Source organism: Chiloscyllium plagiosum, unplaced genomic scaffold (genome assembly GCF_037043375.1).
Source record: "Chiloscyllium plagiosum isolate Xiang-an unplaced genomic scaffold, Cpla_swu_hap1 HiC_scaffold_2, whole genome shotgun sequence".
Taxonomy (NCBI): domain Eukaryota; kingdom Metazoa; phylum Chordata; class Chondrichthyes; order Orectolobiformes; family Hemiscylliidae; genus Chiloscyllium; species Chiloscyllium plagiosum.
Window position 1 is genome coordinate 14,320,792 of NW_028270140.1, and position 20,626 is coordinate 14,341,417.

The following is a 20,626-nucleotide window of genomic DNA, read 5'->3' on the forward strand; positions in this document are numbered from 1 at the left end:
CGAGCAGTGGATGTGGTATGTATGGACTTCAGCAAGGCATTTTGGAAGATCAAACTTGAATGCTGAATATAGAATTAAAGACAGAATTCTTGGCAGTGTGGAGGAATAGAAGGATCTTGGTGCTCAAGTGCATAGATCCCTCTAAGTTGCCACCCAAGTGGATAGGGTTATTAAGAAAGGATATGGTGTGTTGGCTTTCATTAAAAGGGGGATCAAGTTTAAGGACCACAAGGTTTTGCTTCAACTCGACAAGACCCTAGTGAGACCACACTTGGAATATTGTGTCCAGTTCTGGTCGCCCTACTATAGGAAAGATACGGAGGCTTTGGAGAGGGTGCAAAGAAGGTTTACCAGGATACTGCCCGAACTGGACGGCTTGTCTTGCAAAGAGAGGTTGACTAAGCTTGGACTTTTCTCTCTGGAGAGAAGGAGGAAGAGAGGTGACCTGATTGAAGTATACAAGGTAATGAGAGGCATGGATAGAGTCAATAGCAAGAGATTTTTCCCCAGGGCAGGATTGAATAGCATGACGGGTCATAGTTTTAAGATATTAGGAGGAAGGTATAGAGGAGACATCAGAGATAGGTTATTTACGCAGAGAGTTGTGAATGCATGGAAATGCGTTGCCAGTGGTGGTGGTAGAAGCAGAGTCATTAGGAACATTTAAGTGACTGCTGGACATGCACATGGACAGCTGTGAATTGAGGGGTGCATAGGTTAGGTTATTTTATTTTAGATTAGGAATAATCCTCAGCACAACTTTGTGGGCCAAAGGGCCTGTTCTGTGCTGTACTTTTCTATGTTCTATGCTGCTACTGAGCATTGGTTGTGGAGGGAGTGGATGTTTGTCGATGTGGTGCTAATCAAGTGGGTTGCTTTGTCCTGAATGGTGTCAAGTTAAATAATAATACTGATCTCTGCCCTTGATAAATGAAGGGAAAATCCAACAAAAACTGCTCTTCCCTATCCTTTATCTGTGTTGGAAAGTATGCTCATCTGGATATATGGCATGGTAAAGGATTAGATTTAGTTCTACACCACCTAGTTACTGCCTTTGTTGTTTGAATTTATATCTCTGGACATCAGTGTGTGTCCAGGAAAACTTATACAATGAAATTCACAACTGATTTTAGAGGAACCTGTTTGGGAGCAGTCACAGTACAAAAACAGATAAGTGCATAATTTTAAGTATAGCCTTGCTGTATATCTGCAAGTGAGTGGAGTGGGTTCTTTTTTGATTATATGTTTTATTCTTGATTAAATTTTTAAAATGTAAGCCATTAGTATTAAGTTAGCCTGGAGCAGTTTTTTTTTAAAAAGAGCAATAAGACAGTGCTATCAGCTGGATCTGTAGATTGTGAAGGAGCAAAAATGGCATCTGTATGGGTATATGAATAGGAAAGGTTTAGAGGGATATGGGCCAAGTGCTGGCAAATAGGACTAGATTAGGTTGGGATATCTGGTCGGCATGGATGAGTTGGACCAAAGAGTCTGTTTCTGTGCAGTACATCTCTATGACTCTGTTTCACGTCAGGTCACAATCTACCAACAGTTGATGCCCAGATTCATTTGGACAGACAGCTGAGAGATGTCTTATTGCTCCCCAAAATTAAAGCAGCTCTTTTAGGACAGAAAGACGGCCACAGCTTATCTCAGCAAAAGTGAGGACTGCAGATGTTGGAAATCAGAGTCTAGATTAGAGTGGTGCTGGAAAAGCCCTTGATGAAGGTTTTTTGCCCAAAACGTCGATTTTCCTGCTCCTCAGATGCTGCCTGACCTGCTGCGCTTTTCCAGCACCACTCTAATCCAGGTCACAGCTTATATGTCTAACATGTAACTAAATGAGGAACTGAATGCAGGGCACTTCAATGATGGTAGAACTAAATACAGGAATCTCCATGTAACACAGGTAGCAAAAGAGAAGTTGGAAAGTATGTTTCCTCTTGAAAACAGTCAGTCAGTGATACAGGACAGAAATAGACCCTTCAGTCCAACTAGTCCATGCCGACCAATTTGCCCAACCAAACTAGTCCCACTTGCTTCCCTTTGGCCCATATCCCTCTAAGGAGAAAGTGAGGTCTGCAGATGCTGGAGATCAGAGCTGAAAATGTGTTGCTGGAAAAGCGCAGCAGGTCAGGCAGCATCCAGGGAACAGGAGAATCGACGTTTCTTCAGGAAGGGCTTATGCCCGAAACGTCGATTCTCCTGTTCCCTGGATGCTGCCTGACCTGCTGCGCTTTTCCAGCAACACATTTTCAGCCCATATCCCTCTAAACCTTTCTTATCCAAATGTCTTTTAAAATGTTGTAACTCAACCTGCATGTATCACTTCTTCTGACAGCTCATTCCACACACAAACCAAAAATGCGAACTTGAGAGTCAATGTTTTGGACATAAGCCCGAAATGTCAATTCTCCTGCTCCTCGGATGCTACCTGACCTGGTGTGCTTTTCCGGTGCCACACAATTCGACTCTGACTCTCCAGCATCTGCAGTCCTCACTTTCTCCAAACATGTGAAAGTGTCCATTTAGGCAGGAAAAAAAAATCAAAAAGCAACACGTCATTTGACTGGAGAGAGAGTGCAAAACTTTATGGCTCAGATGGGTCAGTGTATTCTAGTACACCAATCACTAAAAGGGAGTATGAAGGTACAGCAAGTAATTAGGAAAACAAACAAAATGTTGACATTTCCTGGCAAAGGAGTCAAACGTGAAAGCAGGGAAGTGTTGCTACAGCAGTGCAGGGCCTTAGTTAGACTATAACCTTGAGTTCAGTTAGAAGCAGTGGAGAATTGATAGCAGTTCACCGGATTGATTCCTGGGAAGGAGAAAAGATTGAGCATGTTTGGCCAATACCCATTAGATTTTGAAGAATTAGATAGGATCATATTGAAACAGATATGATTTTGAGGGGCTTAACAGGATGGATGCTGAGAGGAGTTTTAATTCGTGGGGAGATTGGAACCAGAAGACAAAGTATAAACATTAGCGATTTCCCATTTGACACTGAGATTAGGGGAATTCTTTTTGCTCTTAGAGGGCTGTTAGTCTGTGAAATTCTCTTCCCCAGAGAACAGTGGAGGCTGGGTCACTGAATGTATTCAAGGCTGAATTAAACAGATTTATGACCAATAAGGGAAGCCCGAAGGTTCTGTGGGATAATCAGGCAAGTGGAGTTGAGATCACAGTCTGAACAACCGCAAAATTATCAAATGCAGAGCAGGCTTGAGGGAGATTAAACAGCTTATTTTTACTCCTAATTATTCTGTTCTTGGAAGGATCTATTTTTAAAGGTTTAAAAAAAAAGATTTTTGAAAGCTGAATTTCCTCACAGTCATTATCTGGTCTATTCAGCCTTTCCAGGCTTTTTGCAATATTTATCTGTTTAGTCCTACCTCCCCCAACTTTCAGGTATTTATCAAATTCCCTTTCAAAAATTTCAATCAAGTTTCCTTTCACTATGTATTCTGCTGGTGCACTCCATGTCATCATACCTTGGTGCATAAAACAAAACACTTCTTCCTTCTTTTGCCATCTCAAGTCTGTATGCTTTTTTTAAAAAATCACCCTCTCCATTAGAGTCAGTTTTCCTTACTTACTCTACCAAACCTTTCATAAATGTCAACAGTTTATATAACTCCCCTGTACCTTCTCTGCTTTAAGGACAGCAAGTCCAAGTGCTCAAGTCTTTCCTCATGATTGAGACATGTCATCCCATTAAATACTAGTAAATGCTCCTCTGCACTCTCCCCAAGGTTTTGGCATTCTTCTAAAGTATGGCGCCCAGAAATTGAGATATTGCTTCAGCATTTTAGAAACATTTAGTATAACTTCATTATTTCTGTTCTCAAGCAATAAAGCCAAGGATCCCATATAGTTTTTTAAAAGCAAAATTTAAAGATTTGTTTTGCAAGGTTCAAAAATGTATGTACATAAACCCAAGTTTCCTGGTCCTGCACCCCATTCAAAACTGGGATCATTTAGTTCATAATATCACTGCTCATTCTTTCTCCTATACGGCATAATTTCACAGCACTAAATTGGAACCATAAAGTATCTGCCCATTTCATCAGACTGCAACATCCTGAAGTGTTCAAGAGCTGGCCTGATGTTAAAAACTTGAACTTTGCCCAAGTGTAATTGAAATCATGGTCCTTAATTGTACCTTGGCATTTTGGATGCATCGCACGGCATAACTCAGATTTCTGAAGATATTACATTCCAGTCTAGCTTGTCCTTGACTGCAGACAAACACACCACCTTTTCCATCCCGAAACAGGCACTTCCGGATTAAGCAGCCATGTAGGCTGCTGGCAAGAACCTGAGCCTCTTTATCCTTCTGCAGCTCCTTTTGCAGAGTTTTTAATTCCAAATCCATTTGCAAGAGGTCAGTTCCCTTTTTTTGAGACCTAAACGGATTGGTCCTTGCCAAAAGGCGACTCAGACCATGGGATTGGTAAGAGAGTTTATATACAGATTGCTCATCATCTTCATTCTCACTGCATGTGCTCATTTCACTGTCACTGTAATCAGTCTCTAAGGTAATGACGTCCCCCTCACAAGGACTCCGTTTTGTAATGCATCCTTCTCCATTACACTGACCATCTCTCATGCAGGGTTTCTGGAAATTTTGTTTGGAGGCTGAAGCATGGCGTGAACCAGTCACATTATCGTTCAGTTCAAATGTTCTAAAGCTGCTCGATGAATGCTGACAATGATTTTCAGAGCTACAAGCATTTGAAAGTGCTTGGCTTGGCACATTCAAAAGAGAGTTGGATTTGGCAGCCACGGCCAGGTGTTTGCAGGCCCAGTTTCTCTCAGTCAGACCGGAGCCCTCTACAGTCACCGATGTGCTCTCACTTCCATTGAACTCACAGTTTTCAATTATACTGAGAGCAACGTTGTGGAAACTGATGCTAGACTGGCTGAAAGTACAAAACCTCACTTGACAGGTTCCAGGGGCGTGGATCTGCAGCTGCCCATTTTCTATATTGCAGTTGTCAAATTGGACATGGCCGGACATTGTCTGTTGATTAAAAGTAACAAAGTCAACATGTGTGATCATGAACATCACATTAAACTAAGACTGTCCTTTTTGGTTTTTTTTCTTTAAGTGGAGTTGCACTAACATGCCAACACTTACTGTTCAATCCTACCTGCTCAGAGAGCATAGAGTCAACCACATGACATGGAAATAGTAACCTGCATTAGGCCCAGATGCGGTAGAAATAGCAGGTCCTCCCTTTCTGAAGGGCATCAGGTGAACCATCTGGGTTTTAAATAAGCCAAAAGTTTCCACAGTCATGTTTCTGACTCCCACCCATCAGTTTTTCCTACTGATTCACAGTAAGAGGGTGTTGCTGGCTAGACAGTATTTATTGCCCATTCCTAATTGTTGTGGGTCTGGAGTCACATGTAGGCCAGACCAAATAAGGATGGCATTTCCTTTCCTGAAGGAAATTTGTGAACTAGATGGGTTTGTCCGTCAATTGGCAAAGGATTCATGGTCACCAATTCTTAATTCCATATTTTTATTGATTTCAAATTCCATCATCTACTATGGTGGGATTTGAACCCAGGTTCCCAGAACATTATCTGCGTCTCTGAATTAACAGTCCAGCGATAATACCACCTTTGCCAATTACCAGATGAATTGCTGGCATTTTAACTTGCAGTCCCAAGGGTTACTTGTCTAGTTCAATAGAGAATAAAGTATCTTGTACATACACAAACAATTTTCAAATGGTCTATGATTGACATATGATTTCTTCATTCACTGCAAAGGGCTTTGTGCGACAGAAACATACATCAGGAATTCAAGTGTGAAACTAAGTATGACTTATAGTGGTTGTGATGTTTTAGCAATTAGGAGTATGGGTCTGGGTGGTATACGCTTCGGCGGGTCGGTGTGGACTTGTTGGGCCGAAGGGCCTGTTTCCACACTGTAAGTAATCTAATCTAATCTAATCTAATCAATTGTGCAGCTCCAAATTCATCTGATTAACCACTCCAAATATTTTTTAATCAAGATTCTGTGTCAAAGCACCAGCTAAATCGTTATGTTTAATGACTAATGTAAGGAGCTATTATCGACAAAGATCCATAGGCATCTTTATTAGAGAGAGACAATTGGTTCTGCATTGGTAGAGGGTATCCACTCCATGAACGTGGGACAAGACAAGGAAGGATTATTGTTTTTGGGAAGGCCAGAACAATGTGAGGGCAAATACATTTACAGCCTACTTCTCAACTAGTTGCCAAGAAAGTGATAAATGCATACATCCATTACTGGCCAATAAAACCCTCCCATCCCTCACCAGATTTAAACTGAACCATTACCAGGCAAGGACACAAGAGATTCTAATGTCTGACAGATTTATATTACTACAGTAACCTTAACCCACAAAGCTCTTAAATGTAGGAAATTGGATGTAGTTCAGCAAGGAAAAGTACACAACAATCCAGATTGAGCCTACAGGTCCTAAATCCATAAATTCTCGGTTTCTTAAGGTGCAAAATGTCCTCCTTAGGAAAATAGCTGCTTAAATTAGGATAAGAATACCCACCGATCATACTGTATATGAGCGATGAGAGACTATGACGTATGGCGAATACTGCATGTCTGGGAAGAATAGGTAACTTTGGAACAATGCTCTTCATTGCTGCGTCTGTTACAGATCAATTTATAGAGGCTAATTGATATGATTAGTCATCAACCTTATGACCATTATAGCATGCAACTAATGGGAATGCAGGTCATTTAGCATTGTTTCAACTAATGATTCCTAAATTATTTTAGATATTCTGGAATGATTGCTCACCTTGTACACAATAGGTGTGAACCATGCAGGCATGAGGACCAGATTGCATAGTCGTGCAGTTGGACAGTGTTGATCAAAGCTAACAAGGAGTGCCACATCTCCTAGCTTTCCCTGTCCAATTATTTCCACCGGGACCTTCAATGTCACCTCATTCTGTTCTTCATATACTCCAGGTGAAATAATGATCTTATCATACACATTGGCAACTGCTAAGGCACTCCTGAGGTTTACATGTTCACTTGCTGGACCTACAAATATAGTTTTTCTATCCTTCTTCCTCCTAAATAAATACAAGCAATTTGAGGATTCCAGGTCTTGAGCATTTCTAGTCCAGATTTTTGAAGTTAAATGGTGTTGCCTAAAAGCCTCCCGCCAAGAATGAGGCTCAACATCAGGTTGATTCGGCCAATTTGGGTGTTTGCACTCACTGCATCCAAGACACAGCTGTCTCCATCGGGTATTATCCAGGCTGATAATCAGTTCATACCAGGCTCTGCACACGACACAGCAGCGACCCAGGTCTGGGAGAGGTAAATAGGCCAGAATCAGGCGCCACAACTCCAGTGGGAGACCACTAATCTCCATCGTCACCTGTGAATTAAACTGACCATTAAAAAAATGCATTCATATAGTGCAGAGTCTTCAAAATTTTGTTAACACCAATAAATGATAATGAAACATAACATAATGTATCACATAACCAATTTTGTGCAGAAATAGAAATAAGATGAATGACAATTTGATCAGTTTTACAGATATTAGTTAAGAGATTTATGTCACAGGGAGGTAGTTATTCCACAGCCACGTGAAGAAGGTAGATGGGTTACCGTCAGGGATAGGAAAGGGAATAGGCAGGCAGTGCAGTGATCTCCTGTAGTGGTGCCCCTCAACAACAAGTATACCGTTTTGGATGGGCGGTACCAGGGGTAAGCAATGGGGCACAGGTCTCTGGTACAGAGTCTGTCCCTGTTCCTCAGAGGGGAAGGGGGAGGAGCCCCAAGTCATGGCCCACGTAGGCACCAATGACATAGGCAGGAAGAAAGGTGGGGATCTAAGGCAGAAACTCAGGGAGCTAGGGAGGAAGCCTAGAGGTAGGACAAACAGAGTTGTTATCTCTGGTTTGTTACCCGTGCCACGTGTTAGCGAGAAGAGGAATAAGGAGAGAGAGGAGTTGAACACATAGCTACAGGGATGGTGCAGGAGGGAGAGTTTCGGATTCTTGGATAATTGGAGCGCTTTCTGGGGAAGGTGGGACTTCTACAAACAGAATGGTCTACAACTGAACCAGAGGGGTATCAATATTCTGGGGGTGGGGGGGGAGATTTGCTAATGCATTTCGAGGGTGGGGGGGGGGTTAAACTAATGTAGCTGGGGAATGGGAACCTGAATTATAGTTTCAGTGTACAGGAGGTTAAGGGTAGTGAAGTCAGGGATAGGTTTACAAGGTCGCGAGAGGACACCGGCAATCAGGATGTTGGTTTGAAATGTGTGTACTTCAATGCCAGGAGCACCCGGAATTAGGTGGGTGACCTTGCAGCATGGATTGGTGCCTGGGACTTTGATGTCTTGGCCATTTCAGAGACATGGCTAGAGGAGGCACAGGAATGGTTATTGCAGATTCCGGGATTTAGATGTTTAGATGGTAAAGGGAGGAGGGGGGGGGGGGGGGGGGTTGGCATTGTTAATCAAAAGTAGTATTTCAGCAGTTGAGATAGCATTTGAGGACTCATCCACTGAGGTAGTTTGGGCTGAGATTAGAAACAGGAGAGGTTCGAAGTTTTCTATAGGCCTCTGAATTGATCCAGGGATGTTCAAGAAAGGATAGCAAAGATGATTCTTGATAGGAGCAGAGTAACAGGGTAGTTGTTATGGGGAACGTCAACTTCCACAACATTGACTGGGAATACTATAGTTCAAGTAGTTTAGATAGGTCAGTTTTTGTTCAATGTCTGCAGGAGGGTTTTCTGACACAGTATGTAGACAGGCCAAAGGATGATGCCATATTGGATTTGGTACTGGGGAATTAACCCAGCCAGGTGTTAGATTTGGAGGTAGGTGAGCACTTTGGCGATAATGACCACAATTCGGTTATGTTTACAATAGCAATGGGCAGGGATAGGTATATACCGCAGGGAAAGAGGTATAACTTGGGGAAAGGCAATTCTGATGTGATTAGGCAAGATTTAGGATGCATAGGATGGGAAAAGGAAAATGCAGGCAATGGTTACTCTTGAAATGAAGAGCTTATTCAAGGAACAGCTATTGTGGGTCCTTGATAAGTATATACCTATCAGGCAGGGAGGTAGTTGTCAAGAGAGGGAGCCATGGTTTACTAAACAAGTTGAAGCTCTTGACAAGAGAAAGAAGCAGGTTTATGTGAGGATGAGACATGAAGGCTCAGTTCGGGGACTTGAGAGTTACAAGTTAGCAAGATCTAAAGAAAGAGCTGAGAAGAGCTAGGAGGGGACATGAGAAGATGTTGGCGGATAGAATCAAGGAAAACCTTGATCTTCTATACATCTTCTATAGTTGTATCAGGAATAAAAAAAATGACTGGAGTAAGATTAGGGTTATTAGTGGAAAGTTGTGTGGAATCTGAGGACATAGGGAAAGCGCTTAATGAATACTTTTCATCAGTATTCATTGGAAAAGGGCAATGTTAGTGAGAACACAGAGATACAGGCTACAATATTAGATGGGATGGAGGTTGACAAAGAGGAGGTTTTAGCAATTTTGGAAGATCTGAAAATAGAGAAGACCCCGGGGCCAGATGGAATTTATCCTCGGATTCTCTGGGAAGCCAGGGAGGAGATTTCAGAGCCTTTGGCTTTGATCTTTATGTCATCATTGTCGACAGGAATAGTATCAGCAGACTGGAGGATAGTGAATGTTGTTCCCTTGTTTAAGAACGGGAGTCGGGACAATCCTGGTAATTATAGGCCAGTAAGCCTTACTTCGGTTGTGGGTAAGGTGTTGGAAAAGGTTATAGGAAATAGGATTTATAATTATCTGGAAAGGAATATTTGATTAGGGATAGTCAACATGGTTTTGTGAAGGGTAGGTCGTGCTTCACTAACCTTATTGAGTTCTTCGAGAAGGTGACAAAACAGGTGGATGAAGATAAGGTGGTTGATGTGGTATATATGGACTTCAGTCAGGCATTTGATAAGGTTCCACATGGTAGGCTATTGCACAAAATAAGGAGTTTCGAGATTGAAGGTGATTTAGCAGTTTGAATCAGAAATCGGCTAGCTGAAAGACAACAGAGGACGATGGTTGATGGGAAATGTTTATCCTGGAGCTCAGTTACCAGTGGTGTGACGCACGTGTCTGTTTTGGGGCCACTGTTGTTTGTAATTTTTATAAATGATCTGGATATGGGCGTAGAAGGATGGTTTAGTAAATTTGCAGATGACACTAAGATAGGCAGAGTTGTGGATAGTGCCAAAAGATGTTGGGGTTACAAAGGGACATAGATAAGATGCAGAGCTGGGCTGAGAAGTGGCAAATGGAGTTTAATGCGAAAAAGAGAGAGGTAGTTCACTTTGGAAGAAGTAACAGGAATGCAGGGTACTGGGATAATGGTAAAATTCTTGGCAGTGTAGATGAAGAGAGAGACCTCGGTGTCCAGGTGCATAAATCCCTGAAAGTTGCCACCTAGGTTGATAGCATTGTTAAGAAGGCATACAATGTGTTGGCGTTTTTTGTTAGGGGGATTGAGTTTCAGAGCCACGCGGTCATGCTTCAGCTGTCCAACACACTGGTAAGGTCACACCTGGAGTATTATAGAAAGGATGTGGAAGCTTTGGAAAGGGTTCAGAGGAGATTTATTAGGCTGTTGCCTGGTATGGAAGGAAGGTCTTACGAGGAAAGGCTGAGGGAATGGAGGCTGTTTTCTTTGGAGAGAAGAAAGTTGAGAGGTAGAAGATAATCAGAGGGTAGATAGGGTGGACAGTGAGAGCCTTTTTCCTCAGATAGTGAAGACTAACACAAGGGGACATTGCTTTAAATTGTGGAGTGATAGATTTAAGACCGATATCAGAGGTAGGTTCTTTACTCAAAGAGTAGTAAGGGCACGGAATAGCCTGACTGCAACTGTGGTAGACTCGCCGACATCAAGGACATTTAAATGGGCATTGGACATCTGGATGATAATGGAACAGTGTAGGTTAGATGGGCATCAGATTAATTTCACAGGTCGGCGTAACACTGAGGGCCAAAGGGCCTGTACTGCGCTGTAACATTCTATGTTACCCAGGACACCCACGCTGTTTTTCAACATTGCTGTACAGTCTTCTACACCCATCCAAATAGGAGGACAGAACCTTTTCTCACCCAAAAGATAGCATTTTAAGGCACTGAAACACTGAACATTAAAGGGTCATCCTAGATTTTCTACGCAAGTCCTACAATGCCTTTTTAATTTTTCTGTAGTTTTGATCTTGGATATAGTAGGAAAATAACAATTTGATAAAACAAAGATTGTTAAGGGATTGCTGCACTTTTCAAAGAAAGTAACCTCATTAATAAAGCTCATTGTAAATACTGTTTACACAGCTACTGGTTCAGGTTGTGGTGGATAATTTGCAGATGAGCTAGAGATTCATGCAGGTGGTATGAATGGTGATTCAGCCAACAACTGACAGCTAAATTGGTCTGTGGACTAGTGATGAGTAATTGACAAAAATCTTGTGTCTGCCGACAACCATATGATTGGTTCCCAGGTAGGTGAATAACTTAGGGGTAAAAGTAAGGCAATGAGAGGTCATCAGATCTCCAAAATCTCAGGAAGTTGTATACATTCTCTGCAGAAAAAAACACTTTAAATTTGAAACAACTATTTTTCCTTCAGCAGTTGCTGTAAGCTGAGACTTTTAATTAACGTGTCACAGACTTTCATAAGTATGAACCAATCACATGTCTCCTGAAAACAAGTGGAAGTATCTGATCAGCATGAAAATCATGTCAGCAAACCCTCTGAACAGAGATCACTGAATTGCCTTCCCAATCTTTCCCTCTGCCCAATACACCCAGGTTTTATTTCCCTGTCCGTCTGCACATGTAGAGAGGGAGTTTAAAAAAGGGGTTAGAGTTTTAAATAGTAGAATTATATGCTGATGGTTCATAACTGTTCCTCTGTAGCCAGAGTTTATTTATTAATAACAAATATAATTATTGTTAAGTACAGAAACCTGGTCCATGAACTTGGGACTGAAAATCAGGTAAATTGGGGAATTGTGTACTTCTTAAAATCTTAACCTATGCAATGACTCAGGGAATAGCAGGACTGATTTCCACTGGACTACCCAGTGAGGCATAACACCTAGTATCGATGTCATTCAGAAGCAAAATTGCCCTCGTGGGACTCAGATCAACATAGACGGTAAATTTTGAATGGCAAATTTTACCCATTTTCAATCCTCTCCACTGCTTTCAATATCTCTTACTACACTTAATTCTTTTGAGATGTCAAACATGAGCTTAATTTGCAATAGTTATCAGACTGTTAAAGAAATTTCAGTGTTTGATCACTCACTTATTGTAACTTGGTTGTTGGATGAACATCATCACAATTCAGAAACAGGTACAAAAACGGATTTGTGACAGTACACCAAACATAACTCTCACTTTCACTCAGTTATTAACATGGTCTGTGAAAATTCACTTCCTACCAAGTTTGTGTATTAACATGCATGTTAAACTCAGATCTAATCCAACATAGTCAGCCTTTGATTAATTAGTCACCAGCAAATGTGAAATATAACTCCCCGAAACGGTGTTCACTTCCAGGTCATTAGTCAAAGTAGTGTCAGAAACAAATATTCAGGAGGAATAAACAAGTAGTCACGGTATAAGCAACAGCAACTCTTTTCTCAAAGGCTTTTATGGAGCATGCTACCTTATAGAACTGTACCAGTGAGCTAGTTTACACCAAAAATAATGTCTTTCATAACTTCAGCATAAATTAGAAAAGCAGCCAGTTAATCTGGTACTATTAACTCACCACACTCGTTCCTCATTCTTGACTTGTCTGCAACCTTTGACAAGATTGACTGCATCACCCTTCTCCAACATCTCACCAATTCTGCCCAACTGGTTTTATTCATATATATCCAGTAACAGGTCGAGAAGCTTTTGCAAAGACTTATCTTCCCATTTCTGCATCATGATCTCAGAAATCCTCAAGGTTCCATCCTGCACCCCGCTCAATTTCTCATCTGCATGCTGCTTCTCCACAATATAATTTGAAAGCAAGTCAGATTTCACATATATCCTGACAACACACAGCTCTACCTCAACTGCCACCTTTCTCAACAATACAATACCTCTGGTCAGTCATGCTGGTCAGATGTTCATTATTAAATGTCCTTCCGAGGAGATAAATGGAAAAATCAAAGTCACTGTCTGAAAATTCTGCCATAAACCCCCGTTTCCTAGCTTTCAATTCTATTTCCCTCCCTGGCCACTCTCAGAACCAGAATCTAGATGACCCATTTGACTCTGAGCTAAGGTTCTGATCCTAAATCCTCTATCACCAAGAATGTCTACTGTAGCATTTGTAATATTACACGTATCTGCTCTTGCCTCAGCCCATTTGCAGCTTAAACCATCAGCCGTATACTGTTACCTCGAGACATGACTTTCATGATTAGTTTCCCAATTTCTACCTTGTATGAACTTAAGTTCACCTAAGACTCTGCTCCCTGTAGCCTAACGTACATTCAAGTACAGTTTTGTTCACTATCACCAATGCTCATTGACCAACATGTGCTCCCAGACCAGCAACACCTCATTTGAAACTCATTTCTACTTAATTAATTTATTCATAGAACATATAGAACATAGAAGAATACAGCGCAGTACAGGCCCTTTGGCCCTCGATGTTGCGCCGATCCAAACCCACCTAACCTACACTAGCCCACTATCCTCCATATGCCTATCCAATGCACGTTTAAATGCCCATAATGAAGGAGAGTCCACCACTGCTACTGGCAGGGCATTCCATGAACTCACGACTCACTGAGTAAAGAATCTACCCCTAACATCTGTCCTATACCTACCCCCCAAATTTCATGACTATCTTATACTGATTATCCCTAGTTTTATATTCCCCAATGTTATGATCCCAGCTGACCTTATTGTTTGGACAAAATAATATTCCAGACCAATATCTGGCTTGATATATTTAATGAAATGGTCTTTCACCATAACAAGCACACAATGTTACACATCTGGTTTTAACAATAAAACAAGTTTATTGTGCAAAGGAAAAGATAAAATGGAATAAGCAAAGCTTTTTACATACAACATAAACTAAAATACAATCCCAACGTATTTTAAAATCCGTTATGTCAACCGTCACACCCTGTTCAGTCTTTCTTGAACTATAACCTCAGTTCTGGTACTAACCTCCACCTTTTTTGCTCCTTTGTCAGTACTTAATAAATAGGAAATTGATAGGCAAACACCTAACCTATATAGACTTTGCAAAGTGGAGTTTAAACAAGATTCTATACAGATTTCTCGCAAGTAGAATATTGACTAACATTCCCTGCCAAGAAGCAACCCAATTAGTTGTACTGGGCAAGCCTTGCATAAATACAGAACAAGATGCTGTGCTGAACCATTCCAAGCAGAATCGCTCCATATTCGATCACTGGTCAGAGTTAGCTTATCTCAGCAAGCATAACTCCAAGATAAATTGTGAGATATTCATTAATAGCTTTAAAGAAAAGAGAACTTTCAATCATACAACCAAGGAACATAGTAGGCGACTCAGCCCTTCGAGCCCAATCCACTATTCAATTAGATTGGTGGCGGATATGATTTTAACCTCAACTCTACATTCCTGCACATTTCTAATAAATCTTTTATCTCCTTGGTAATCAAGAATATATCTGCTCTGCCTTAAAAGATATTTAAATATATATTCGCTACTCTGAGGAAAGGAATTCTAAAAATTCACAACCCTCAAAGAAAATATGTTTCCTCATTTCAAATGGGCTACCCCTTATGTTTAGATTATCCTTAAAACATTAACAATAGACAATAGGTGCAGGAGTAGGCTATTCGGTCCTTCGAGCCAGCACCACCATTCATTATGGTCATGGCTGATCATCCACAATCAGTATCCTGTTCCTGCCTTATCCCCATAACCCTTGATTCCACTATCCTTAAGAGCTCTATCCATTTCTTTCTTGAAAGTATCCAGAGACTTGGCCTCCACTGCCTTCTGGGGCAGAGCATTCCATATATCCACCACTCTCTGGGTGAAGAAGTTTCTCCTCAACTCCGGGTTCAATTCCCGGCTCAGGCAACTGTCTGTGTGGAGTTTGCACGTTCTCTCTGTGTCTGTGTGGGTTTCCTCCGGGTGCTCCAGTTTCCTCCCACAGTCCAAAAATGTGCAGGTTAGGTGAACTGGCCATACTAAATTGCCCACAGTGTTAGGTGTAGGGGAATGGGTCTGGGTGGCTTGCTCTTCGAAGGGTCGGTGTGGACTTCTTGGGCCGAAGGGCCTGTTTCCACACTAAGTAGTCTGATCTAATCTAATCTAAATGGCCTATCCCTTATTTTTAAACTGTGTCCTCTGGTTCTGGACTCACCCATCAGCGGAAACATGCTTCCTGCCTCCAGAGTGCCCAATCCTTTAATAATCTTATACATCCTTCTAAACGCAAGTGTATACAAGCCCAGTCACTCCAATCTTTTAACATATAATAGTACCACCATTCCAGGAACTGACCTTATCAACCTACGCCACACTCCCTCAATAGCCAGAATGTCCTTCCTCAAATTTGGAGACCAAAACTGCACACAATGCTCCAGGTGCAGTCTCACCAGGGCCCTGTACATGCGATCATCTCTCTAAACATCACAAACTATCACATGTACAATTAATCAGTCTGGCAATGATATTAACAGTGGCTGCATTTCAATATTACAGCTAAAAAGAGTTCATGAGTTCACCCATTAAAGAGCTGTTATTACTGATATGATTTAAGAGTTTTCTCATGTTACCAAATTCCAATTGTGTCCCCTTGTCAAATTACCTAACAGAATGTTCAGAATAAGTGTTCACGTAGCATATTGTTTAAGACAGGGGGGAATTTGGAAATCTGACACAATTTCTCTGTCCAGTTTCTTTAAATGCAAAGAAAACTGTTGGTCACATTATAAAATACTAATTTGGCCTCAGCTGAAATAAGTTTAGCTCTGGGCACTACACATTAAGAAAGGATGCCAAGACCTTGGGATGTCAGAGAGATTTATAAGAATGCTGTCAGTGATGACAGACTAGAAAAGTTTGGATAGTTCTCCTTCAAGCACAGCAATTAACAGGTTTGCTAGAAGTGGTAAAAATCATAAAGGTCTTTGTCAGAAGAGTTGTGACCAGAGAACACAGATTTAAGGCAACTGGGAAACAAAAAGAACCATACAGTACACAATGAAACTTATTTAATGCAGCAAGTTGGCATGATCTACAATAAACTGCTTGAAAATAGGGGGTTGGGACACAGTGGAAGCAGACTCGATCGTAACTTCCAAAAGGGAAAATAATAAATACCTTGAAAGCCAAACGCTGTAAGTTAGGAAAGCATAAGCCAGAGTGTGGATAACTCTAACTAAGAAGCCCTGAAGAAGGGCTTATGCCCGAAACGTCGATTCTCCTGTTCCCTGGATGCTGCCTGACCTGCTGCGCTTTTCCAGCAACACATTTTTAACTCTAACGACACCTAGTATTAGGGATGGCCCCAATGGTCTGGTACGGTATTGTTTCACTGTGGGGTATTTTGCCTTGTTCTCAGCTGCTAACAGAATGCATGGGATCCGATAGTTTTAAGAAAATGCATGGGAATCACTGATAGTTTAAAATAAATGCATGGAGACACCGAAGCTTTACCCAGATGTAACGTGGGTTTAAATTAAAGATTTCTCAGTGTGGATTTGCTTTCAGTTGACGCTTTCTTCGTTTTAGAAGGATATTTGTGTCGGTTCCCAGAGTTTAATGTGGGGTGGGGTGGGGGGGGGACGGAGAGGGGTCATGGACTAACTCTCTCCGAGAAGCGCCGGGTTCTCACCTTTTGTTTCTTCAGTGAGGCCGACACATGGCGCCCGCAGCCCGAGGACTCTCACTCTCCGCTCGGCCCGGCCTGGGCGCAGCAGCACCGACCGCCGGCCGCCTCGCACCGCGCCATCGGCTCCGCACAGCAGCTGAGAGCAGCGAGCCCCCGGCTCCCCCTCCCTCCCCCCGACAGCCGCAAACCGCCACCGCCGCTTGGCATCGCGAGCCCCGGGCCGGCCTGCGGGTGACATCACCTAGCAACCGCACGGTCGTTAGGGAGATGAACCGCAGGCTTCCAAAAGGCAGAGAAATACAACTCAGAATGCAGGCACACACCCTGGGAGCAGCAAGATGCTGGCGCTCAATGCAACTCACCGGCTGGTCTTATCAGTAGAAGATGAAAATCCATTCAAAGGGCATGCTGCAAACACCAAACCCTGACACTTTCAGTCCGCCGTGCAATTTTTAAAAAGTTAGGCTTGCACTGAATACTCAAATGCTGACAGTTTCACGGGGGAATTGGATGTGTTTAATTGAGCCCCGCTTCAAAACTCACCGCCGCGTCATTGGTCCCAAGTAGCTTTACTCTCAGCCAGATCCTAAATGGTTTGCACGAAGCAGTAGGGAGTACTGAGGTGACCTGTGCCAGCGAGGTACCTTTGAAATAAACTTACACATATTACACATTTCCTGAAGAAGGGCTCATGCCCGAAACGTCGATTCTCCTGTTCCCTGGATGCTGCCTGACCTGCTGCGCTTTTCCAGCAACATATTTTTCAGCTCTGATCTCCAGCATCTGCAGACCTCACTTTCTCCTTACACATGTTAAAAGTCGTGATTTGGAGACGCCGGTGTTGGACTGGGGTGTACAAAGTTTAAAAAAAAATCACACAACACCAGGTGATAGTCCAACAGGTTTAATAGGAGGCACTAGCTTTCGGAGCGCTGCTCCTTCATCAGGCGGTTGTGATGAACCACCTGGTGAAGGAGCAATGCTCCGAAAGCTAGTGCTTCCTATTAAACCTGTTGGACTATCACCTGGTGTTGTGTGATTTTTAACTTTGTACACATTAACTGGTTATGCACAAATCAACTCGCACAGACGAGTCACCTTTTCCATTTTCCAATACACTACTGTATTCCCTACCTATACTTATCCACTATTTGATATATTTTTAAATAAAACCAATCCTATAATATTTTAAGCAGTTAGCAGCAGAAAGAAATAATCAATATTTATGTATTTCAAACCAATTATTTTTGTAATAGCTGTATTACTGTATTTGTTTATAGTCCAACAGGTTTAATTGGAAGCACTAGCTTTCAGAGAACTGGCCCTTCATCAGGTGTTGGTTGAAGGAGCAGCACTCCGAAAGCTAGTGCTTCCAAATAAACCTGGTGGACTATAACCTGGTGTTGTGTGATCTTTAACTTTGTTCACCCCAGTAAAACACCAGCATCTCCAAATCATGGCTATTATTTGCTGATTGTGATTATATTTTTAAAATCCCTCAAATAGGCAAGTTTCCTCATGAGGAAAACCTCAGAGCTCACGCTGAAAATAAAACCTTGAAGTACATTTTCTCTTTCTATTCCCTAAACTGCCACTTCAAGAATGAGAAGTTGACATTCCTTTAAATAAGTACTGAGGCAATTATTATTGAAAAGGCCATGAGTCATTAACGTGGCCAGGTATGTTACTATAGTACTTACATCGCTTACAGTCAGGGCACCTCCAAAACCTACCAATACTTTTTTGAACAATCGCTGGAATTTAAACTTGCCAACAAGATTACACGGCAGAAAATCCAAATTTTATTATTTTTGGATATTCTGTAATACCAGCTAGTATTCATGCTTTGTGAATCTAAATTTGCAGCGGAAATCTATTCACAGTCCCTCGATACAATTCCAAAATAGTAAACATTAAGCATGTGACTTAACTTTCACACATTTCATCGAATCATTGTCATTGAGTCATATAACGCAGAAAGAGCCCATCGAGTCTGCAATCTGCATCACTATCATTAAAGGCATGCTAATCTCAATTTCTGCACTTGTCCACTATCCTTGAATTTATATTTCAAGTGTTCATTTAAATATTTGTTGAAGGTTGTAAGGTTACCAGCCTCCCACTACCTTCCCAGGCAGTGCATTCCAGATTCCCAATGTCCCCAATGAAAGGGTTTTTTCTCAAATCCCCTCTGAATCTCATGCCCCTTACCCTAAAACTATGCCCCTTCGTGATTGACCTCTCAACCATGGGGAACAGCTGTTCTCTATTCACCCTGTCTATACCCCTCCATAATGTAATACACCTCAATCATGACCCCCTCAGTATTCTCTGCTATAAAGAAAAGATTTGTTCTAGTTCCTTCCTGTTGCAGGAATGAGAGATAAAAGAATGGACTGAATGCATCAAGAACACATCTGTCGCTGTCAGAGCATTTGGGACATTCAGAGATGAATTGACAATCCAAGATAACATTTTGTGGAAAGGAATTAGATATTTAGCCTAATGAGCTGTGGACAATAGGAAAGTTACACAGAAGGTTGTACAAATTGTGTTTGTACCAGCTGAATAAACAAATGAATGAATTGAATGAATGAATTGAATTTATTGTCAAGTGTACCGAGGCACAGTGAAAAGCTTTGTCTTGCAAGCAATACAGGCAGATCACAGAATTAAGTAGCATAGATAAGTAAAGAATAAGTAAACAGCGGCAAACACAGGTACAGGCAAATTTAGATTAGATTACTTACAGTGTGGAAACAGGCCCTTCGGCCCAACAAGTCCACACCACCCCGCTGAAGTGCAACCCACCCATACATTTACCCCTTACCTAACATTACAGGCAATTTAGCATGGTCAATTCACCTGACCTGCACATCTTTGGACTGTGGAAGGAAACTGGAGCACCCAGAGGAAACCCACACAGATACAGGGAGAACGTGCAAACTCCACACAGTCAGTCGCCTGAGGCGGGAATTGAACCCGGGTCTCTGGCGCTGTGAGGCAGCAGTGCTAACCACTGTGCCACCGTGCCGCCCACTAAGAGTTTGAGAGTTAAGAGTTTGTGAGTCCATTCAGTATTCTAAAAACAGTAGGGTAGAAACTGTTTCTAAACTAGCTGGTGTGCGTGTTTAGGCTTCTGTACCTTCTCCCCAATGGTAGAGATTGTAGAAAAACATTGCCAGGGTGGGATGGATCTTTAAGAATGCAGGCAGCCTTTCCTTGCTGGATGGATTCTATAGATGGGAGGTTGGACTTTATGATTGTCCAGGCTGAGTTCACCACTCTCCGTAACCGTTTCCAATCTTGAATGGTACAGTTGCCATACCAAATAGTGATACATCCAGACAGAACGCTCTTGATGGTGCACCTATAAAAATTGGCAAGGGTTTCACTGTTATGCCAAATTTCCTCAGCTGCCTGAGGAAGAAAAGATGTTGTTGGGCCTTTGTAACCAGTGCGTCCATGAAGAGTCCAAGAAAGCTTGTTGTGCATGATCACTCCCAGGAGCCTAACACTCTCCACTCAGTCCAACTCTGTGCTGTTAATGTGCAGGGGGGCATGAGTAACATCCCGCCAAATGTCAATAATGAGTTCCTTGGTTTTGCCAGCATTGAGAGCTAGGTTGTTCTCAGTGCATCATTTTTCCAGGTCTTCCACTTCCCATCTGTAGTCTGTTTCGTCACCATCTGAGATTCAACTGACTATGGTGGTGCCATCAGCGAACTT

General features: G+C 42.0%; 1 protein-coding gene across 3 annotated transcripts in view; it reads right to left on the bottom strand.

Moving 5' to 3' along the window:
• The window catches only part of fbxo10 (F-box protein 10), a 50,153-nt gene extending 32,759 nt beyond the window's left edge, over positions 1–17,394 (bottom strand). The window contains exons 1-3 of one of the 3 annotated variants that reach the window (XM_043719731.2): positions 17,260–17,394; positions 6,822–7,412; positions 4,166–5,026 (exon numbers count right to left, since the gene is read on the bottom strand). In XM_043719731.2, coding sequence (XP_043575666.1) covers positions 4,166–5,026; positions 6,822–7,406 — 1,446 coding nt within the window. In that variant the 5' untranslated portion in view covers positions 7,407–7,412; positions 17,260–17,394. Of the gene's footprint in view, positions 1–4,165; positions 5,027–6,821; positions 7,413–9,898; positions 10,007–16,900; positions 17,050–17,259 lie in introns of those variants that run through there. The other 2 variants (XM_043719736.2, XM_087994718.1) reach the window with 2 other exon arrangements.
• Positions 17,395–20,626: the final 3,232 nt, after the last annotated feature.